This window comes from Mytilus edulis, chromosome 5, assembly GCF_963676685.1.
Source record: "Mytilus edulis chromosome 5, xbMytEdul2.2, whole genome shotgun sequence".
NCBI lineage: Eukaryota > Metazoa > Mollusca > Bivalvia > Mytilida > Mytilidae > Mytilus > Mytilus edulis.
In genome coordinates, this window is record NC_092348.1 from 51,806,152 (window position 1) to 51,824,911 (window position 18,760).

An 18,760-nucleotide genomic window follows, 5' to 3' on the forward strand; every position below is an offset into this window, starting at 1 on the left:
GCCCAAAGGGTCCAAAATTAAACTTTGTTTGATTTCATCAAAATTGAATAATTGGGGTTCTTTGATATGCCGAATCTAACTGTCATGACTGTGTATGTAGATTCTTAACTTTTGGTCCCGTTTTCAAATTGGTCTACATTAAGGTCCAAAGGGTCCAAAATTAAACTTAGGCCACACCAATTTGATTCCTTGTTCGACGGACCCGCCCGCACCTATTTTTTTCAAAACAGAATTTTTTTATTTTTTTTATATTCCCGCTTCCCGCATCGGGAAATGTAATCGTGTCCATTTTCCGCACCGTTTTTTGTGAATATTATAAAAAGATATATACAGTCTCACCTGTATATAACGATTTTAAACATATAAGCACCCCATTTGTGTAAATATCTGAAATAATATTTGATTCAGCATGATACACATTTATCCCAAGACTAAAGTGGGAGTGCTCCGATAGAAATATGTATTAAACAGAGGAAAATACCAGTCAAAACAATACATTGGTTTCCTTCCCCTTACTTATATTCTCTATCAAGAAATTTAAACTTCAAAGAACTTCGGAAAGAAATGCCTTCAACTGCTATTATATTGTATGCTGGCAATACAAAACTAATCCATACCCGCCGCATGTTTAAGCACCTGTCCTGATTTCTTCAGGGGCCTGTCTTTCAGCAGTTACAATGTAGATATTGTAGAAATTGTTTGTTGATGTTCATAAACATTATTTGGTATTTTCCCGTTTGTATATATAAATAAGATCGTTGGTTTTCCAGTTCGAATTGTGATTGCTCTATGGTCGGGTTGTCGCCTTGACACATTCCCCATTTCCTTTCTCAATTTTACTTATAATTTTGTGTCCCTTATAGCTTGCTGTTTGGTGTGGGTCAATGCTCTGTGTTAACAGGGCTCATATGGGATCATTTTACTGTTGTAGAAAAGAAATACCAAGGATTTGTATAGTGTTTCTATACAAATCAATTGAAAAACTTCAATTTTATTACTTAAAAAGAGGAGAAATACATCATATTTTAAACAACTAGAGGGGTCCACTTGTTTTAAATAATATTAGATAAAATGTGTTAAAATGGCTAAGGTCCAGGAATATCAGAAAATTCTTGGACATGTTTTTATCATTTAATACCAGATAGATATATAGTTCTTTGGGAAAAGATGAGCCCTTTTGTACTAGTGCTATTTACAAAAAAATACATTATAACTTATATTGACCCCTCATAAAAGGGATACTTATAAAATTGTTTTTATGATGAAGAATTGTCTCATTAATTGGCACACATACATATAGCAATTCTAATTATTCAATTATATCTTGGTGAACAGGGAAAAAATCCTTCATAAATTAAAGAAATGTCAACATGGTTTACAAGTGATAAATCAAGTTTTAAAATTGTCAAAACCTACTATTTTATGTTTACAAAAAAAAAATATAGTCGCTCGCCTTTACTTTTCAAGCTTCGCCTCCAAAATTTGCAAATCAAATATTTTTTTATTAAAATTTTCAAATCGCTCGCTCGCCCCAATTTTTGAAGTCCAAAAATCCGTAGAACAAGTAATTAAATTGGTGTGGCCTTAGTTTGATTTTGACAAAAAATGAATCAGTTAGGTTCTTTGATATGCTGAATCTAAAAATGTACTTAGATTCTTGATTATTGGATCAGTTTTCAAGTTGGTCCAAATCGGGGTCCAAAATTAAACTTTGTTTGATTTCATCAAAAATTGAATAAATGGGGTTCTTTGATATACCAAATCTAACTGTGTATGTAGATTCTTCATTTTTGGTCCTGTTTTCAAATTGATCTACACTAAAGTCCAAAGGGTCCAAAATTAAACTTAGTCTGATTTTAACAAAAATTGAAATCTTGGGGTTCTTTGATATGCTGAATCCAAAAATGTACTTAGATTTTTTATTATGGGCCCAGTTTTCAAGTTGGTCCAAATCAGGATCTAAAATTATTATATTAAGTATTGTGCAATAGCAAGTCTTTTCAATTGCACAGTATTGCGCAATGGCAAGAAATATCTAATTGCACAATATTGTGAAATAGCAATTTTTTTTTTAATTAGAGTTATCTTTCTTTGTCCAGAATAGTAAGCAAGAAATATCTAATTGCAAAATATTGTGCAATAGCAAGATTTATAGTATAACTAATCGCCGTATTTGAATATCAAAAATAAGACAACGCGTGACCGAACGACGCATGGATTAAACGAGTGCGCAGCACGAGTTTAATCCATAGCAGCGTTCTGTCACAAGTTGTTTTATTTTTGATATTCAAATACGGCGATTAGTTATACTTTTTATTACATTGTCAAATGTCTTTTTTTTTTTATGAAATTAATGAAGAAAATGTAAGAAACTATGTTTCTCCTACGCATTCCTAATTTGTTTTGATCCGACGTTATCAACGTCTTGACAACGCCTATTGTTGTATGACGTCAGAGAGTGAAATAACCACGTTTATTTCACATGTGAAATTATCAGTTTTATCTAACTGGGAAATCAATGTAATTCATTGCAACCAATGTAATAATTTTTTTTAATTGGAGTTATCTTTCTTTGTCCAGAATCAACTTAAATCTTTGTTATATACAATATACAATGTATATTCACTTTTTACTACCAACTGATAAATTAAAATAATCTTTACCATTCAGTGATAACAAGCAGTTTTTTTACATCTTAATATTTTATGATGTATTTAAATGAGTAGTTATTGTTGCAAACTCCATTAGAAATTTTAATTGAGATTAGTTTTGGAATAAGGGAAAGGGGGATGTGATTAAAAAAATTGAGTTCAATTTTTCTCATTTGAAATTTCATAAATAAAAAAGAAAATTTCTTCAAACATTTTTTTGAGAGGATTAATATTCAACAGCATAGTGAATTGCTCTAAGAGAAAACAAAAATTTTAAGTTCATTAGAACACATTCATTCTGTGTCAGAAACCTATGCTGTGTCAACTATTTAATCACAATCCAAATTTAGAGCTGAATCCAGCTTGAATGTTGTGTCCATACTTGCCCCAACCGTTCAGGGTTCAACATCTGCGGTCGTATAAAGCAGTGATCTGGAAGGTTTTTTTCACTATGGGCCCAGGGCCCCTCAAAAATAAATTCAATGGGCCATTTTAAAAAATAATGGGCCATGTTGTCAAATGAGTGGGCCATTTGAATAGACTTCTGTAAAAAAAAGTATCAGTATGTTTTGGCAAAGAGGTGTTGATACTTACCTTTATGATTTTAAAATCATGGATATTTTTCCTGTGATTTTGTAATTTCAATTTCAATGAATATACAATAACTTCTTCCAACCCCAACAATATTAAAGTCAACCTTTATTTACAATGTTTAAACTGGTACTGTTGCCTTGTTCATGTTCATGGTTTTTTTTGTACATTAAATTTGGGTCTTCGTCGATACCATACTTATTCCAGACGTTCCGTATCAGAGGACATTTCAGGCATTTCCTCTGCACTTCTTGTATTATTATAACTTCATCACGGTGACAAGAATAACAGTATAGAGTACCATTAATTCATAGAACATAGAACATAGCAACAAATCGCTGAAGTCATGTTTACAAAATGTGAAAACGAGCCAAAGACCAAAAAATGACAAGCGTCTCAGTTTATGGAGACAAAAACTATATTTCTAAAAAGTCTTTGGGGTTCTTCAACCAAAATAATAGAAAGCTAAACTAAATGAGATTATTATAAGAGTTAAATATCGTCTGTACTAGTCAAATTTCACAAATTTAAAGTTGTTTTTAAAAAATATATCATGAATGATGGTTAATTACGTTTTTCGGGTTATCAGTTAGACCGCATGGTTCCACTCTTACAATAGGAAAACACCGAGACGTTAAATCTCATGGTTCTATTACGATAGGGAAACACCCGAGACATCCCAAAAATATATAGGTGCTCCTGTTATTGGAGGAACATTACACAGTTGTGTACACACACACGGTGGCACGGAACACGATCGGAAATTCATTTGACGATATCTAAACGTTTCGAAACGAAGTGAAAAATATCGTGCGCCACGTGGGCGCTTACATTTGTCACTGTATGCGCCATTTCTTGTCAATATGCGCTATAGGCGCAGGGCGCACGTCCTTCCCGATCACTGATAAAGCTACGCCCTGCGGAGCATCTGGTTCATTATTGATGTGGTTCATAATAAAATTGAGAATGGAAATGGGGAATGTGCCAAAGAGACAACAACCCGACCATAGAAAAAAAAACAACAGCAGAAGGTCATCAACAGGTCTTCAATGTAGCGAGAAATTCCCGCACTCTGAGGTGTCCTTCAGCTGGCCCCTAAACAAATATATACTAGTTCAGTGATAATGAACGCCATACTAATTTCCAAATTGTTCACAAGAAACTAAAATTAAAATAATACAAGACTAACAAAGGCCAGAGGCTCCTGACTTGGGACAGGCGCACAAATGCGGCGGGTTAAACATGTTTGTGAGATCTCAACCCTCCCCCTTTACCTCTAGTCAATGTAGAAAAGTAAACGCATAACAATACGCACATTAAAATTCAGTTCAAGAGAGTCTGATGTCAGAAGATGTAACCAAAGAAAATAAACAAAATAACAATAATACATAAATAATAACAGACTGTTAGCAGTTAACTGACATGCCAGCTCCAGACTTCAATTAAACTGACTGAAAGATTATGATTTCATCATATGAACATCAGGCACAATCCTTCCCGTTAGGTGTTCAGTATCATACCATCATAACATATATGAGAAGAACATAACCCGTGTCATGCCAACAACTGGTTTTTGAATAAATTTGTTTAGTTCCGATACAAAGACCCTATAAGTGAATCAATATTAACGCCAAAATATGCAATCTTTAATGACCTGACAACAGTATCGTAACTATATCCTTTCTTAGTTTTAGTTTAAACATATTTTATTGTTCAAAATGACAAAAGGATCAGACACAAGTTTTACAACTTAGTAACGTCTTCTCCAAAACCCCTTCTTAATAAGTCTATTCAAAGGTTTTGTTAGTTTTGAGGTGAATACTGACACCTTTGTGCTTTATAAAGAATATTTTCGTAAAAAATTGGATGTGAAATACCTGAACGTATAAGAAGTCTGCATGTTGAGCTATATTTACGAATGATGTCCTTATACCGATGATGAAATTTAGTAAATGTTTTGACTAGTTTGTGATATCGAAAACCCTGGTGTAATAATTTTTTCAGTAATACATAAATTTCTCTCGTTAAAATCTAAAACATTGTTACATACACAAGCGAATCGTACACAAGTTGAGATATATAAACACCGTAAGATGGTGACAAGGGAACGTCACCATCTAAAAAAGGATAATTAACGATAGGAAATGAAAAATCATCTCTTTTATCATAAATTTTAGTATTTAGCTTTCCGTTAGTGATATAGATATCAAGATCGAGTATTTCTCGTTTCTTGTTTTTTATACGACAAATTTGGGCCAGGTGAGCTTTTCCAATCACTTGACGTCCGTCGTCCGTCGTCCGTCGTCTGTCGTTGTCCGTCGTCGTTAACTTTTACAAAAATCTTCTCCTCTAAAACTACTGGGCCAAATTAATCCAAACCTGGCCACAATCATCATTAGGGTATCTAGTTTAAAAAATGTGTCCCGCGACCCGTCAACCAACCAAGATGGGCGCCATGGCTAAAAATAGCACAATGGGGTAAAATGCAGTTTTTGGCTTATAACTCAAAAACCAAAGCATTTAGAGCAAATCTGATATGGTGTAATATTGTTCATCAGGTCAAGATCTATCTGCCCTGAAATTTTCAGATGAATCGGACAACCCTTTGTTGGGTTGCTGCCCCTGAATTGGTAATTTTATGGAAATTTTACTGTTTTTGGTTATCTTGAATATTATTATAGATAGAGATAAACTGTAAACAGCAAAAATGTTCAGCAAAGTAAGATTTACAAATAAGTCAACATGATCGAAATGGTCAGTTGACCCCTTTAGGAGTTATTGCCCTTTATAGTCAATTTTAACCATTTTTCTTAAATCTTAGTAATCTTTTACAAAAATCTTCTCTTCTGAAACTACTGGGCCAAATTAAACAAAACTTGTCCACAATCATCATTGGGGTATTTAGTTTGAAAGATGTGTCCAATAAACCGGCCATTTGACCAAGATGGCCACCAGAGCTAAAAATAGAACATAGGGATAAAATGCAGTTTTTGGCTTACAACTCAAATACCAAAGCATTTAGAACAAATCTGAAGAAGGGTATAATTGTTTATTAGGTCAAGATCTATCTGGCCGTAAATTTTCAGATGAATCGGACAACCTGTTGTTGGGTTACTGCCCCTAAATTGGTAATTTTAAGGAAATTTTGCTGTTTTTATACGACCGCAAAGATTTTAATTTTTTGGTTGTATATTGCTATCACGTTGGCATCGTCATCGTCGTCATCGTCGTCGTCCGAATACTTTTAGTTTTCGCACTCTAACTTTAGTAAAAGTGAATAGAAATCAATGAAATTTTAACACAAGGTTTATGGCCACAAAAGGAAGGTTGGGATTGATTTTGTGAGTTTTTGTCCCAATATTTTAGGAAAAATACCCCAATGATGATTGTGGACAAGTTTGGTTTTATTTGGCCCAGTAGTTTCAGAGGAGAAGATTTTTGTAAAAGATTACTAAGATTTACGAAAAATGGTTAAAATTGACTATAAAGGGCAATAACTCCTATAGGGGTCAACTGACAGTTTCAGTCCCAATATTTTAGGAATTAGGGGCCAAAAAGGGCCCAAATAAGCATTTTCTTGGTTTTCGCACTATAACTTTAGTTTAAGTGAATAGAAATCTATGAAATTTTGACACAAGGTTTATGACCACAAAAGGACGGTTGGGATTGATTTTGGGAGTTTTGGTTCCAAATGTTTAGGAATTAAGGGCCAAAAAAGGGCCCAAATAAGCATTATTCTTGGTTTTCGCACAATAACTTTAGTATAAGTAAATAGAAATCAATGAAATTTAAACACAAGGTTTATGACCACAAAAGGAAGGTTGGGATTGATTTTTTGAGTTGAGGTCACAACAGTTTATGAATTAGCGGCCAAAAAGGGGCCCAAATAAGCATTATTTTTTGTTTTTGCACCATAACTTTAGTATAAGTAAATAGAAATCTATGAAATTTAAACACAAGGTGTATGACCATAAAAGGAAGGTTGGGTTTGATTTTGGGAGTTTTGTTCCCAACAGTTTGATATATGCCGAATCTAACTATGTATGTATATTCTTAATTTTTGGTCCTGTTTTCAAATTGGTCTACACTATTAACGGTCCAAAGGGTCCAAAATTAAACTTAGTTTGATTTTAACAAAAATTGAATCTTTGGGGTTCTTTGATATGCTGAATTTAAAAATGTACTTAGATTTTTAATTATTGGCCTAGTTTTCAAGTTGGTCCAAATGGGGGTCCAAAATTAAACTTTGTTTGATTTCATCAAAAATTGAATAAATGGGTTCTTTGATATGCCAAATCTAACTGTGTATGTAGATTCTTAATTTTTGGTCCAGTTTTTAAATTGGTCTACATTAAGGTCCAAAGGGTCCAAAATTAAACTAAGTTTGATTTTAACAAAAATTAAATTCTTGGGCTTATTTGATATGCTTTATCTAAACATGTACTTTGATTTTTGATTATGGGCCCAGTTTTCAAGTTGGTCCAAATCAGGATTCCATATCAAGTATTGTGCAATAGCAAGAAATTTTCAATTGCACAGTATTGCACAATAGCAAGAAATATCTAATTGCACAATATTGTGCAATAGCAATTAATTTTCAATTGGAGTTATCTTTCTTTGTATAGAATAGTAGTTGATAATATATGTTGGAAATTTGCCAGACATGACTATGATGTCATTTTCTATTTTTATTTGCCAATAACTTTATGTAAATAACTTCATTGGAAATTTGCCAATATAAAATGTTGCTGATGAAGTTTTTAGCTCACCTGGCCCGAAGGGCCAAGTGAGCTTTTCCCATCACTTTGCGTCCGGCGTCCGGCGTCCGGCGTCGTCCGGCGTCCGTCGTCATCATCCGTCGTCGTTAACTTTTACAAAAATCTTCTCCTCTGAAACGACTTGGCCAAATTAAACCAAACTTGGCCACAATTATCATTGGGGTATCTAGTTTAAAAAATGTGTGGCGTGACCCGGCCAATCAACCAAGATGGCCGCCATGGCTAAAAATAGAACATAGGGGTAAAATGCAGTTTTTGGCTTATAACTCAAAAACCAAAGCATTTAGAGCAAATCTGACATGGGGTAATATTGTTTATCAGGTCAAGATCTATCTGCCCTGAAATTTTCAGATGAATCAGACAACCCGTTGTTGGGTTGCTGCCCCTGAATTGATAATTTTAAGGAAATTTTGCTGTTTTTGGTTGTTATCTTGAATATTATTATAGATAGAGATAAACTGTAAACAGCAATAATGTTCAGCAAAGTAAGATTTACAAATAAGTAAACGTGACCGAAATTGTCAGTTTAGGAGTTATTGTCCTTTTTAGTCCATTTTTAACCATTTTTCGTAAATCTTATTTATCCTTTACAAAAATCTTCTCCTCTGAAACTACTCGGACAAATTAATCCAAACTTGGCCACAATCATCATTGGGGTATCTAGTTTAAAAAATGTATGGCGTGACCCGGCCAACCAACCAAGATGGCTGCCATGGCTAAAAATAGAACATAGGGGTAAAATGCAATTTTTGGCTTATAACTCAAGTTGGTCCAAATCGGGGTCCAAAATTAAACTTTGTCTGATTTCATCAAAAATTGAATAATTGGGGTTCTTTGATATGCCAAATTTAACTGTGTATGTAGATTCTTAATTTTTGGTCCCGTTATCAAATTGGTCTACATTAAAGTCCAAAGGGTCCAAAATTAAACTAAGTTTGATTTTAACAAAAATTGAATTCTTTGGTTTTTTTGATATGCTGAATCTAAACATGTACTTTGATTTTTGATTATGGGCCCAGTTTTCAAGTTGGTTCAAATCAGGATCCAAAATTATTATATTAAGTTTTGTGCAATAGCAAGAAATTTTCAATTGCACAGTATTCACCAATAGCAAGAAATCTTCCATTGCACAGTATTGTGCAATAGCAAGAAATTTTCAATTGCACAGTATTGCGCAATAGCAAGAAATCTTCAAATGCACAGTATTGTGCAATAGTAAATATTTTCAATTACTCAGTATTGCACAATAGCAAGAAATATCTAATTAGGAGATAACTGTATTGTATTTTAAGCTCCGACGGCATCAATTGGGGATTTGATGGTCGCAAATTAAGTTTACTGGCGACGCGTTAGCGGAGACAGTAAACGGGTATTTGCGACCATCAAATCCCAAATTGATGCCGTCGGAGCTTAAAATACAATATTGTTATCTCCATTCTAATGAAACTAACAGAAAACAACGTTAAAACATGTATTTAAAATCTGCCATATGCCGTCTGCGCTTGCGTGTACGTCCCATAGCATCAATTGTCAATTGATGCCATGTAAGAAAGTGACGTTATCCAATCAAAATGAACGTTACAAACGTTGTTGCATTAGAATTGCAATTTCAATTGGAGTTATATTTCTTTGTCCAGAATAGTAGTTGAATCAACTTAAATCTTTGTTTTATACAATACAGATATATAATTAATATTTCAATTGGAGTTATCTTTCTTTGTCCAGAATAGTAGTTGAATCAACTTAAATCATTGTTTTATACAATATACAATGTATATTCACTTTTTCTACCAACTGATAAATTAAAACAATCTTTACCATTCAGTGATAACAAGCACTTTATTTTACATTTTAATATTTTATGATATATTTAAATGAGTAGTTATTGTTGCAAACTCCATTAGAAATTTGAATTGAGATCAGTTTTGGAAAAAGGAAAAGGGGGATGTGAAAACAAATGGGGGTGGGGGGTTAAATTTTTCTCATTTCAGATTTCATAAATAAAAAGAAAATTTCTTCAAACATTTTTTTGAGAGGATTAATATTCAACAGCATAGTGAATTGCTCAAAGGCAAAAAAAAATTTTAAGTTCATTAGACCACATTCATTCTGTGTCAGAAACCTATGCTGTGTCAACTATTTAATCACAATCCAAATTTAGAGCTGAATCCAGCTTGAATGTTGTGTCCATACTTGCCCCAACCGTTGAGGGCTCAACCTCTGCGGTCGTATAAAGCTGTGCCCTGCGGAGCATCTGGTTATAATAATTAAGGTAATGAATATGAATGACCAACCCTTTTGTAGAAAGTATCTTGCGATTTCTGTAAAATTACCTGTTCCAACTGGAAGTACAATCCTGTAAACACTGCAAATTTTTCGGACATGATCAATAGTCAGTGATCTATCTTTTCTGTGATCTTTATCCTTAATTTTGTGGCAATTTATCAAATCTGGTATGCCACAGACTTTCCTCCTGCATCTTTTGTAGTTTTGGTCCAGAAAAAATTCAAAATGTGAGAGGCAAATTGGAATGGAATGCTGCTTGTCTGGTAGTAGCCCACATTCAGTAAAAAACAAGGTCAACAGAACAAGTAACTTCTTGTTCTTTGGTGGAAAATTGACATGACATAATCAATTATTAATCAAATAAAAAAATATATAAATCTTATGAAGCTAAGCAACACCACCTATGATTTTTTTTGATAGCAGACTCCATCATATCTTATGTAAACAAACTAGAGAACTCTTTCAGGGGAAACAACTCATAGGGACATGCTATTTCTATGAATTTGGTTTTAAACCAAAATGTTTATTTTGATTATTTCATGTTCTCCTGAATTGTATATTTATGAAAGAAGATTAAATCTTTAAAAAATATGATAAGTTTGATGACATATCTTTGATTAACAGTCGGTTGTTATAAATTATAGCGTCTTATGGGATCAAGTAACGCCTCTTCTCTTCAAAATTTCAATAGAAATAGCTTGTATACTTACTTTTTAACAGAAACTATGATGCTGTTGATGATTTAAAATATTGTTGGAAAAGTATTCAAAACATAACTCATTTTTTATTAAACAAAAATTAATCCAAAAGAACAAAAAGAGCAAAAAAAGGTTGTTTTTTTATGAAAAATTACACATCTTTGTTTCCATAGTTACACCCCTAGCAACCAACTTCCCAAACATATTAGAAGTGTTTTTGATCAAAGAAGATGTGAATTTTAATAAGATATATAATTTTAGGTGATACTTGGATGCGATATATATTATTTTTGCAATTTCGATTTGGCTAACTCCTAGGGTTGGTTTCTACCTGAAACCATCTTTTTTTGTCAGCCTATATTACCAAATAATAATTATTTCACTTTTCTATTTAATTACCAATCAAATGTTATATTTTAATGAAAACATGTTAAAACTGACAGTAGAATTGAAAAAAATGCAGTAGAATAGCTTGAACTTTGCCAAGTTTAGGCATCAAAATGTGCAATTCTGAGCCCAAATACAAGGGGGGGGGTCGTTTCCATAGCAACGGGGATCAAAACAAATTTTTTGTTGTAATTTTTTTTATTAATCTAACATATGCTATCTATCACACAAAATTTCAAGAAATTCTGTGACTATGCGTGCCACAATTTGGTTGGTGGTTACAGAGAATTGGGGCCCAAATAAGCATGCACTTTTCACAAGGTTTATGACCATAAAAGGAAGGTTGGGATTGATTTTGGGAGTTTTGGTCCCAACAGTTTAGGAATAAGGGGCCCAAAGGGTCCAAAATTAAACTTTGTTTGATTTCATCCAATATTGAATAATTGGGGTTCTTTGATATGTCGAATCTAACTGTGTAGGTAGATTCTTAATTTTTGGTTCCATTTTCAAATTGATATTTAAGGTCCAAAGGGTCCAAAATTAAACTAAGTTTGATTTTAACAAAAATTGAATCCTTGGGGTTCTTTGATATGCTGAATCTAAAAATGGACTTAGATTTTTGATTATTGGCCCAGTTTTCAAGTTGGTCCAAATTAGGGTCCAAAATTAAACTTTGTTTGATTTCAACAAAAAATGAATTCTTGGGGTTCTTTGATATGCTGAATCTAAACATATACTTAGATTTTTTATTATGGGCCCAGTTTTCAAGTTGGTCCAAATTGTGGTCCAAATTAAACTTTGTTTGATTTCAACAAAAATTGAATCCTTGGGGTTCTTTAATATGCTGAATCTAAACATGTACTTAGATTTTTGATTATAGGCCCAGTTTTCAAGTTGGTCCAAATTGGGGTCCAAAATTAAACTTTGTTTGATTTCAACAAAAATTGTATATATGGGGTTCTTTAATATATGCTTAATCGTAACCATGTATTTAGATCTTTGATGTTTGAGCTCGGTTATCAAATTGGTCCACATTGAGGTCTAAAGGGTCCAAAATTGAACTTTATTTGATTTCATCAAAAATTGAATTCTTGGGGTTCTTTGATATGCTGAATCTAACCATGTATTTTGATTTTGAATATTTGACCTTAATAGGTAATGTCCAATTTAAATTTGAAAGTTTTTAAGTTTAAGTTCTTAGACCACATTCATTATGTATCAGAAACCTGTGTTGTGTCAACTATTTAATCACAATCCAAATTCAGAGCTTTTTCAAGCTTGAATGTTGTGTCCATACTTGCCCTGTAAATTCAGGGTTCGATCTCTGCAGTCGTATAAAGCTGTGCCCTGCGGAACATCTGGTTATTAATAATATTGTTGAAAATGATTTATTTTTTGTTATATGCCAATGACTTGGTCCTTTTGTCAAGTAGTCCAGAAGGACTACAATGTAGTCTTGACACTCTAGCTCAGTTCTGTACAGATTGGAAGTAAATTCTACAAAATCAAAAGTCCTAATATTTAATTCTAAAGGCAAATCATTTCAAAACTTTTTTACTATCAACAAAAATTATATTGAGACAGTTGATAAATATTGTTACCTTGGGATAACGTTAAAATGTAATGGTAAATTTAAACTTGCCTCCAATTTATTGATGGAAAAGGCTAGAAAAGCTCTATTCAAAATAAAGAAATCTCTTAGTCTTAACAATTCATGTAGACTTTTAAAACTTTTGATACAATGATACTTCCAATTTTTGTTTCGCTTGACGGAGTCAAAAAGCAAGACCTAGGTATGCTGTTTCCGGCGTCGACGACAGCGGCGTCAACAATATATTAGTTTGTGATTAGGTCTAGTTGATGGTGAACTACTAGTGGTAAGTCAAAGATATTTGGTATGCAGTTGTATAAGTATCGGCACATCTCATTACCATGAAGATTATTTGACCCCGCCCCCTCAGTTATGGTCTATTGACTTTGAAACTTTTGTGCTTAGTTTTCATGTATAAGTTTGTGATTAGGTTAGTTTATTGGGAACCACTAGTGGTAAAGTAATGATAATTGGTATGCAGTTGTATAGAATCAGCACATCTCATTACCATGGAGATTATTTGGCCCTTCCCCTCATTCATGGTCTATTGACTGAAATTTTTGCTTAGTTTTAATGTATTAGTATGTGATTAGGTCAGTTTATGGGGAACCACTAGTCGTAGGTTAATGATAATTGGTATGCAGTTGTATAAGCATTGGCAAACCTCATTTCCATGGAGATTATTTGACCCCGCTCCCTCAGTCATGGTCTATTGACTTTGAAACTTTTGCTTAGTTTTCATGTATTAGTTTGTGATTATGTCAGTTTATGGGGAACCAGTAGTTGTAGGTCAATGATACTTGGTATGCAGTTGTATTAACATTGGCTTATCTCATTACCATGGAATTTTTTTTACCCTCCCCCTCAGTTATGGTTTATTGACTTGAAATTTTGCTTAGTTTACATGTATTAGTTTGTGTTTAGGTTTGTTTAAAGAGAACTACATGTACTTATGATAAGTCAATAGTATTTGGTATGCAGTTGTATTAGCATTGACACATCTAATTCCAATTGAGATTGTTTAGCCATGTACCTTCAGTCATAGTTCATTGACTTTGAATATTTGCTAAACTTACATGTAAAAAGTGTTGCTATTTTTTATTTCAACATTTGCCTTATCGAAATTACAAAAAAGCAAGACATATCTCTGTGACAATAATTTATATTATATGGAAGTGAAGTTTGGGGTATTGAATCAATTAAAATAAATACTGAGAATGAACCATATGAAAATTTTCATATAAATTTATGAAAGAAATTCTTGGGGTTCACTGTAAAACTTCCAACCATGCATGTCGCTGTGAGCTTGGTAGACTCCCCCTAAAAGCTCAAATTCTCTCTAATAATAATTTATAAGATAACTATATTTAGTATGTGCGTACCTTGCAAGGTCCTCATGTCCATCAGACAGTTTTCACTTGACCTAGACCTCATTTCATGGATCATTGAACAAGGTTAAGTTTTGGTGGTCAAGTCCATATCTCAGATACTATAAGCAATAGGTCTAGTATATTCGGTGTATGGAAGGACTGTAAGGTGTACATGTCCAACTGGCAGGTGTCATCTGACCTTGACCTCATTTTCATGGTTAGTGGTCAAAGTTAAGTTTTTGAGTTTTGGTACTTTTTGTCGAGCGTTCGACTTTAGTCGAAAAAGCAAGACTAAGCGATCCTACATTCCGTAGTCGTCGGTGTCGTCGTCGTTGGTGGCTTCCACAAATATTCACTCTGTGGTTAAAGTTTTTGAAATTTTAATAACTTTCTTAAACTATACTGGATTTCTACCAAACTTGGACAGAAGCTTGTTTATGATCATAAGATAGTATCCAGATGTAAATTTTGTAAAAATAAAATTCCATTTTTTCCGTATTTTACTTATAAATGGACTTAGTTTTTTCTGCGGGGAAACATTACATTCACTCTGTGGTTAAAGTTTTTAAAGTTTTAATAACTTTCTTAAACTATCCTTGGTTTGTACCAAACTTGGACAGAAGCTTGTTTATGATCATAAGATAGTATCCAGAAGTAAATTTTGAAAAAAATTAATCCATTTTTTCCCTATTTTACTTTGAAATGGACTTAGTTTTTCTGCGGGGAAACATTACATTCACTCTGTGGTTAAAGTTTTAAAAATTTTAATAACTTTCTTAAACTATCCTGGGTTTGTACCAAACTTGGACAGAAGCTTATTTATGATCATAAGATAGTATCCAGAAGTAAATTTTGTAAAAAGATAACTCCATTTTTTTCTGTATTTTACTTTTAAATGGACTTAGATTTTCTTCCAGTTAACATTACATACAGTCTGCAGTTAAAGTTTTCAAAACATTTATTAGATTCATTAACTATCCTAAATTTTTACCAATCTTGGACAAAAGCTTCTTACAATCATAAGATAGTATCAAGAGGAATATTTTTATTGATTTTTTTCCTCAGTTTTGTTGAGCCTGCGATTTACAGCAAATGTAGGCGAGACACTGGGTTCCGCGGAACCCTTACAAATTTTTCTAATACTATATTCAATAGGTCAACTATATTTGGTGTATGGAAATATTTTATGATCTATATGTCAGTTGCGCAGGTTTTGTTTGACCTTGACCTCATTTTCACAGTTCATTGCTCAGTGTAAAGTTTTTGTGTTTTGGTCTGTTTTTCTTAAACTATAAGCAACAGGTCAACAATATTTGTTGGAAGAATTGTTAGCTATACATGCCTGGCATGGTTCATCTGACCTTGATCTCATCTTCATGGTTCATTGGTCAATGTTTAGTTTTCTTGGTTAATGTTAAGTTTATGTGACAGTTGTAATGAAACTTTATATTTAGGACTATCAACATAATATCAATGATTAGTAAAGAAGGCGACATTTCAGAGTGTGCACTCTTGTTTAATTTTAAAATTTCATATGACTTTAAAAGTACTTTATATTCAGGTCAGACAGTATGCTGCAGTATTGATACGAAGAAAAATACAGAAATCAAGACATTGGCATGCACAGTCAGTGGAAATCCAACAGAAGTAAGTTAATTATTTCATTAACAAAAAAGAATAGTTATGCTCACCATATTTCAATATAAATAACAGAAAATATGGTGTATACATCAAGAAGACATCAACCTAAATTAGCTTTTTCTTTTCCTGAACTGATCAGATCCATATCTAACTTGTCACAGATTTGGTGCTGCTTGGGAGTCATGAATAATTGCTGTGAAAATCAGAGACCATTAGTTTTTGTCAAGCAGCTCCACATAGGGATAGTGATCTGGTAGCAGCAGCTGTGTTAGCTAACTTCTTAAAAGCTTTATATTTTAGAAGCAAGGAGACCTGAATGCTTCATACTTTGTATATAGATCTATGCCTTATGTTACGAAGTTTCCGTCTGTCCATTGTCCTTGACCTCATTTTTATTGATCAGTGACTACTTGAAAAAAAAGTTTGTAATGTTAATTTCTTTCTTATTATGAGTAATAGGATATCTATATTTACTATGTGTGTACCTTGCATGGTCCTCATGCCTGTCAGACTGTTTTCATTTGACCTCGACCTAAATTCATGGATCAGTAAACAAGGTTAAGTTTTGGTGGTCAAGTCCATATATCAGATACATATATGTACTATTTACAGTAGGTCTACTATATTTGGTATATGTAATGATTGTAAGGTGTACATGTCCAACTGGTAGGTGTCATCTGACCTTTCATTGTTCAGTGGTCAAAGTTAAGTTTTTGAATTTGAGTTTTCTAATACTATATACAATTGGTCAACTATATTTGGTGTATGGAAACAATTATACTTGACCTCGTTTTCATGGTTACCAAAGCTTCCCAAATTTTAATATGTTGTTACTGATGACAAAATGAAGGTTAAGTTCAATAATGACGATTTTGACTTTTACCGTTCAGGAGTTATGGTTCTTGAAAGATTGAAAAATGGTGTTTCCAGTCGTGTCCGTGCATTTTCTCATGAACCATTCAACCAAAGCTTTTGAAATTTTTATATGTTGATACTGATGACAAAATAGAGGTCAAGTTCAATAATGACGATTTTGACTTTTACCGTTCAGGAGTTATGGTTCTTGAAAGATCGTAAAATGGCGTTTCCATTCACTTTATTGCATTTACTCATGAACCATTCAATCTAAGCTTTTCAAATTTTAATATGTTGATACTGATGACAAAATGGAGGTCAAATTTGATATTGACGATTTTCACTTTCACCATTCATCAGTAATGGTTCTTGTGATATTGCCAGGACACAAATAAATGTTAATAAATCCGGTTTGCTGTCGTTGTGACAGCCTTTTGTTAAATTTTAATATGTTGTTACTGACAATAAAATGGAGGTCTAGTTTAATAATGACGATTCTGACTTTTACCATTCAGGAGTTATGGTTGTTGAAAGATTAAAAATGGTGTTTAGTGGTGTCTGTGCATTTACTCATAAACTGTTTAACCAAAGCTTTACAAATTTTAATATGTTGTTACTGATTACAAAATGGAGGTCCCCTTTGTACTCATGTTCCCTATGATACATATGATCTTTCTAATTTTAATGCCAAATTAGTTTTTACCCCATTTTCACAGTCCACTAAACATAGAAAATGATAGTGCGAATGAGGCATCCGTGTACTAGGGACTGTAAAAAATCAATATCCAGTACTTTTCTCTAGAGAAAATTTGAAATAAACAAAATACAAAGATTATGTGGCTGTTTTGTGTGTCGTTTCTTAATTTTTTTCCACTTCCGAAGTGTGTAACCCTGTCTGATTTAAAGATGATTGTCACCTGCAAAATCGTAACTTTTGCTTTCAAATAATAAAGAACATACACCAATAAGAATAGTCAGAAGAATTTGCAGAAAACTAAGTATTTTCGTAGCAGATATAAGAAAAGTCGCAATACTTTGGTTTCTGAACACCATTTTTAGATGGTATAATCTGCTTTGTTGTAATTGTAAACAATATGCAAATATGAACTCTTGGGAGATGTTCAAACAGGTAAATCAGTGATTATTCATATTCTAGTTTCGTTCTTCGTAAGTAAGAAAATGGCTTTATCGTCAGGCCTCTACAATAACTTTTTAGCTCACTTGGCGTCCGTCGTCGTCCGTCCGTCGTCGTCGTCGTCTTAAAACTATTTCAAAGATCTTCTCCTCTAAAACTACTGAACCAATTCAAACCAAACTTCATCTGATTGATTCCTAGGGTATCTAGAATATAGTTTGTGTTTTAATTCCCATTTCATCAAAAAACGTGGCCGCCATGGCTAAAAATAGAACATAGGGGTAAAATGCAGTTTTTAGCTTATAACTCAAAAACCAAAGCATTTGGAGCAAATCTGACATGGGGGTAAAATTGTTTATCAGGTCAAGATCTATCTGCCCTGAAATGTTCAGATGAATTGGACAATCCGTTGTTAGGTTGCTGCCCCTGAATTGGTAATGGTAAGGAAATTTTGCTGTTTTTGGTTATAATCATGAATATTATTATAGATAAAATTAAACTGTAAACAGCAAAAATGTTCAGCAAAGTAAGATTTACAAATAAGTCAACATGACCGAAATAGTCAGTTGACCCCTTTAGGGGTTATTGCCCTTTATAGTCAATTTTTAACCATTTTCCTTAAATCTTAGTTATCTTTTACAAAAATCTCCTCCTCTGAAACTACTGGGCCAAATTGAACCAAACTTGGCAACAATCATCATTGGGGTATCTAGTTTAAAAATTGTGTCTGGTGACCCAGCCAACTAACCAAGATGGCCACCATGGCTAAAAATAGAA

The 18,760-nt window shown here is 33.1% G+C and overlaps 1 protein-coding gene across 3 annotated transcripts in view; it reads left to right on the top strand.

Moving 5' to 3' along the window:
* Positions 1-18,760, top strand: part of LOC139525464 (importin-4-like) — a 371,591-nt gene that overhangs the window by 23,464 nt on the left and 329,367 nt on the right. For all 3 annotated transcript variants that reach the window (XM_071320816.1, XM_071320818.1, XM_071320817.1), the window contains exon 3: positions 15,914-15,999. In XM_071320816.1, coding sequence (XP_071176917.1) covers positions 15,914-15,999 — 86 coding nt within the window. The remainder of the gene's footprint in view (positions 1-15,913; positions 16,000-18,760) is intronic.